The sequence below is a fragment of the Xiphophorus maculatus genome, chromosome 22, assembly GCF_002775205.1.
Source record: "Xiphophorus maculatus strain JP 163 A chromosome 22, X_maculatus-5.0-male, whole genome shotgun sequence".
Lineage (NCBI taxonomy): Eukaryota > Metazoa > Chordata > Actinopteri > Cyprinodontiformes > Poeciliidae > Xiphophorus > Xiphophorus maculatus.
Genome location: NC_036464.1, coordinates 28,727,453 through 28,733,452, shown reverse-complemented (window position 1 = coordinate 28,733,452; position 6,000 = coordinate 28,727,453). Strand labels below are relative to the sequence as shown.

General features: G+C 34.4%; 1 protein-coding gene across 2 annotated transcripts in view; it reads left to right on the top strand.

The window, feature by feature from the left end:
• The window catches only part of LOC102231472 (cytochrome c oxidase protein 20 homolog), a 24,524-nt gene continuing 18,524 nt past the window's right edge, over positions 1-6,000 (top strand). The window contains exons 1-2 of one of the 2 annotated variants that reach the window (XM_023327779.1): positions 1-172; positions 5,743-5,857. In XM_023327779.1, coding sequence (XP_023183547.1) covers positions 104-172; positions 5,743-5,857 — 184 coding nt within the window. In that variant the 5' untranslated portion in view covers positions 1-103. The remainder of the gene's footprint in view (positions 173-5,742; positions 5,858-6,000) is intronic. The other variant, XM_005816157.3, reaches the window with a different exon arrangement.

The following is a 6,000-nucleotide window of genomic DNA, read 5'->3' as shown; positions in this document are numbered from 1 at the left end:
GGCTATGAAGAATGGGCGGACAACCTTAACCCTATTCGATCTGGCGCATGCGCAAAAGCAGCGCAGTTACAAGCATTAGCGTTCAGTGTTGTTTTCCCATCATATGAGCTTTCAAGAAGGAGAGCGAGGCTGGACAGTGATGGCAGGAGAAGAAGGGGCTGGCCAGGAAAAGGTCGGAGCTTGTGTTCTTTTTTACTGGGGAAAAGTAAAAAAGCTTCGTAGCTTTCAGTTTTCACGAGGGTTATCAGTTGTCAACACCATTGGCTATTTTAAAATGTTATCTATTCTTATTTCATTCACTTTCTGTCTCGGTAATATTCTGTTTTTATTAATTATAAACTTAAAAACAAATGGCATTGACAGCTAAGATGAAATAACGCAAAAGGGCTCAGAAACTTGCAACGTTACAAAAGTGTGATAACCTTCATCACTTTATCTTGTTGCTCCTTAAAGAGACATACACGGATCTCTTAAAAGTAACACCACAACATCGCATTACATTCATTTAACTCTAAGGGTTCTTAGAGTTAATGTGGAGCAGAAGCCACAGACTCGGTCTAAGCCACATTAATAACAGCTCCGGTGTTATGGATTAACTGGTGGCTAAATTAACGAGAAGGATCTCGCTGCAGCAAACAGAAAGGGACGGTGACGGACAGTCTTTTTCTTTTTGATCACTTTTTTAGTAATTTAAAAAAAAAAAGATCATTTTTGTTTACAATTACAAAGAAAAACAAAGAAACAGAACACAATATATTATAAAGTATGCCAGGGGTGTAGCTTTCAACAGTAAATACATTGGTATGAAAAACAAAAAGAATAGATATTACAGACATGACAAATGTCTTCAAAGATGAAGATGATGAAAATTTACATTTGTGAATATGGAATTTGCCATATAGAATAATGAGATTGATTGCCAGTCTTTTGTGTGCATTAGTATTCTTACCATGAAAGCTAAAAATAATATGATCATACCTCAGTGAACATATTGTATCAATATTACAATTTATAAAGTTATTACGCTCTTTCCAAAATTTTCTTGTGATACGACAATTCCAGAATAAATGACCAATTGTTTCTGGATGCTCTTTGCAGAACTTACAGTTAGGGTCTATTGTTTTAATATCAATCATGTATTGATTAGTAGGATGAATTTGATGTTCATTCGAATTAAATTCGAATTAAAAGAGACATCTTTCATTTTGTTGTTTATGAAAAGTGAATGATGATGAGTCCACACCTTTTTCCATAGTGAATCAGGGACAAAATTCTTCCAATAGAAAATGGATGAAGGTACAGAAATAATATCTTGTTGAAACAGGGCACGAATAGTTCTGTTATTCTTACAAGTAGAAGAAAAACACCAAAACGGTGGTGTCAGTTACATTTAACAAACCCTTATATTCATCAACAACATTATTTTTAAAGAGTTCACATATTTCATTAGTTACAGCATTATGATATGACAATATCATATTCTTTAGAAGTTACAGCGAGTTTATACATGAGTTTGAACTCACTGTAACTGAGCAAACACCCATTTTTGTTAAATAGCTAACCCACCAGAAGGATTTTGTTGTCGAACCATTTAGAATAAAATAAAGATTTATTTTGTGAAGGATGTATTGATTATTCCAGATGAAGAATTTATGGGGAGAAAAATTATGTTTGTATATAAGCGCCCATGAAAGAAGTGCTTGTTTGTGAAATGCAGAAAGTTTTACTGGTATTTTCTCTACATTATAATTACAGAGGAGGATCAAATTAAGATTTTTTAAATTGTATTGCAGAAAAAATGACCAAATCCAAATTTATAAAGACAGCTAAAGATAAAGTTGTGATTAATGGAACCAAATGCTTTATAAAAGTCTAAAAGAAGTATGAAGCTATTATCAGTAATTAATTCTGAATAGTCCAGAATATCAAGAACGAGCCGTATGTTATTGGAAATGTGTCTATTTTGCAGGAATCCAGATTGTGTTTCTCCAATGACTGTATTTAAAACCAATTTAAGACCTTTTGCAAATACTGATGCCAGGATTTTATAATCATATGTAGGAGACATATAGGATGCCAATTATCAATAAGTAACTTGTCTTTTTTGGGTTTGGGTATAAGGGTAAAAATCCCCTGATTTAAAGTAGGGGGGAGAAAGCCTTTTTCAATACTTTCTAAGGAAACTTTAGCTAGAAAAGGAGCAAGTTGATCACTAAACTGCTTGTAGAATGCACCTGTTAATCCATCTGACCCAGGGGATTTATTGTTTTTTAAATGGTTTATAGAAGAAATTATTTCATTAATTGTTAGAGTGGAATCACAAATCGCACGTTCAGAATCAAGTATATGTTGTATATTGACAGAACTCAAGAAGAGTTCAGAGTTTCCACTTGTTTGATCAAGAGCATAACATTTACTGTAAAAAGAGGAGACATAATTTGCAAAAATTTTTGAATCAGAGGATTCATAGATGGGCAAGTGCCCATCTATGTTTAACTGTTGAAGTGTATTGGATTTAGCTCGGTGCTTTTCTAATTGAAGAAAAAAATAGGAGGAGTTGCATTCGCCCTCTTCCAGCTATTTTAACCTTGATCTTACAAAGACTCCTTCTACCATGTTTTTGTAAATCTTATCCAGCTTATTTTGTAAAGTGGCTAAATTTATTTTATCAACATCTGATAAATCTGAGGGACTTTTTTTGGAGAGCCTCATCATTTTGTTAATTATTTTATTTTCTTAACTTTCCTACACTTTTTAAAATCGGAATCAGTTTGTCTTAGGAACTTGGCAACCTCAATTTTAAAACGCTCCCAGATGGCACCATATTTATTTTCAGTATTAGCTATGTTAAAAAAATAAGAAATTGTTTGGGAGATTTTTTGTTGTACTTTTTGTTGTACTTAAGTAAAGAGTTGTTTAGGATCCAGGTAACCTATTCTGTGAATGGTTACCAGACAGATTTCTCAAAATATATATTGCTTTATGATCTGTGAGCGGAGTGGGAAGAATATTGACAATGATGTTATTGGCTTTTAAGGAGTCAGATACTAACCAGTAGTCAATACAAGACTGTTTAGACCTATCATTGTTACTCCAGGTGAAAGTGGAGTCCAGTGGATGTTTTTCTCTCCATATATCCTTTAAATTGTGTCTCTGCATGAATGTTTGAATCTTGAGCTTGAGGAGGCCATTTGTCGAGCTGATTATCTAGAATCATATTTAAATCCCCTCCTATAATAATAATTGCATTAGGAAATTTATTTAGACCATCAATTATATTATTTTCTATTAGAGAAAGAAGTTCTAAATTTTCACATTTTGAGTTGTAACCATAAATATTAATAGTAATCAAAATTTGATTGCAATGTGATAATATCATGAATACAAAGTGTCCCTGAGAATCACACTTATTCAAAAGGATGTCGCCATCAAATTTGTTTTTTAAGGTAAGTGTGCCAGCTGAATGCCTGCTACCATGTGATGAATACATATTATCACCCCATTGGTTTTTCCAGAAATTTATGTTGTCACATAGTGGAATGTGATTCTTGAAAGAAACAAAGATCTGTGTTTAGCTGTTTGGAAAAAAGAAATTAAGCTTTTCATTTTGTGGCTTTTTTTTTAACCCCCTGGCATTTAACGAACCTATAAAGACAGATTTATAAAAAAGTATGAGTGTGTGTGTGCTGTGTTGCTTTCAAACTATGCACTATTTACAGATAAGGTGGAAAAAATATACATAGTTTTTTCGATTAACACTACTTATTAAAACATTTAAATAAAACAAGTAAATTGCAGCATTCTTAAATGTGCTGCCAAACGAGTGAACATATATCAATAATTTTTGTGAACAGAATTCCCTAAATAGAATATGGACTTAGAATGTCAGATCCCAGAGCATACTCTTGTGGCACCAGAAATCCTCATCTTCTTCCAGATGTTAGAAGTGGAGCTGCGTCGACCACCGTCTGTCCATATCAGTCCGCAAGGAGGCCAACCTCTTTACCATTCGCGTAGGCTCGGGCTCCACCGTAGTAGGCAATCTTCCTCTCTTTCCTCGCTCAATCACAGGCCAAAGTACCGCTCTGGCTTTCCGATCCGCTGGACAAAGATCCTCTGTGAAGCGAAGACAGCGCTCCTTCAGGAAGGAGTTGTTTTTCGCGGCTCTCCAAACGTTATCCCGATACGTTTGAGAAGAGAACTGGGAGAGAATCCTACCTGTCATTGATTCTCATAACGGACACCTCGCGTTTTAAGAAGCAGACCTGGATTAACTGGTGACACTTTCAGAATCTCAGTTTGAATTAAGATTTTAATCCATTTCTGATGTAAAAGTATATGGCAATTGTTTTTTCAGTGTTGATTCTTAAAGTCACTTGATGAAAAAAATAAAGACTTTTAGTTAAATTACGAGAAAACATATCAACAATAATGAAGAAATGACACTGCCACATAGATCTGCGGTAGCCATATCTTTTGTAAATGAATTAAATAAGCCATAACATGTTACAAAAACAGTGTTTAAAAAGATTTCGCTGTTGTTTCTGTGGATATCTATTTGAAATACCTTACAATATGAGGGAGATGTGAAATAACATAGCCAGGCGATCTTTTTAAACATTTTATTTTAAATCCCAAGGCTCTTCAACATTTATGTTGGCTTTCAGGGATTAATCTTTGCTTTGAGATCTGTTTATGGCATCTATTTCGATCTTCTTTTGATGAGTTTCAACCTCTGAAGCAACACATAAATCGGGACAAGTTCTGCGTAATTTACATGTTTTGATGGTGTTGCAGATTAATTAAAAAAAAAATAAAAAGGTAACATACCATATTAGACCAATAAAAGTCTTTCTAATTAGTTATTCTTGATATCTTAAAAGGTGTCTTTCGGAATCGGATAGTATTTTTGCAAAAATTTGTAGTTCTTTAGGCTTATTGCATTGTTTATTTCTTGGTTCGGTAAAGGGGTCCTAAAGAGCCACGCCAACAGAAACATGTGTCTTTCCCTGCCTTCCGCCACCACTTAATCCATAACACCGGCGTTTGAAAAGTACAATCCTCAGTTTGCATTGAAAGCGGTGGATAGTTGTTTCGTTTGTGATAATTTAATTTATGGCATAAAAAATTCAAACAATAATCCTTGGATAATGTTTTACATTTTTCATGATTAGAATAAATGTCATGTTTGCTGCTGTGGAACATATTTTCTCTATTAAAATAGTTAAAGCTTACATTTACTCATCTTGAGATAGATGGAACCTGGTTTTGTCAGACTAAAGTGCAAAAATTGAGTTTGATTATCACAATAATGTCTTGACCTGTTGTCTCTGTAAAATATTAACCAGACAGTTGGATCTTATCCAAAATGCTGCTGATGCTAGAATCCTGACAATTCTCAAACCACGGTACTGCCTCTTCGTATGTCAAAGAATGAATTTTAACACACTAAGTGGTCTTGAGCCAAAATGTGAAAACATGATTGTTTACAGCAGCTTTAGTTTGAAGAACCTGACTGATGAGGCGTTTGAAACCCTTTGCTTCTTTAATGTTTCTATGTATTTTACGAAATGCTTTATCCTTTTCTCTTCTTTGCTTTGTTTATGACTGCTGTACAGTTAAACTTCTTTTGCTGTCGTCTTACGTTTCATAAATGACTGCTTTAGACAACAATTCTTAATTTGCCTACTCCTTTAGGTAAGGCTTACAGTGGCTTTTAGAACTTCCTGTGTCATTCTTCAGGGTTTTAAGCTGTTGGGGATCCTGGATGTCCAGAGGACGCCGTGTGCCAGAGACGCCATCCTGCATGGAGCCGGAGGTTCAGTAGCTGCTGGCATGCTTTTCTTTCTTTCCACCAGTAAGTCTCAAATTAAAATTGGGTTTTCATTTTTCTAAGCATCATCTATTGCTTATTTAATAACGCTCATTCAGTTTATTATTAGAGAAAACTATAACACAACTGTACACTTTCAGGTAAAGGTCTTGTGTTTCAGGTCTTGT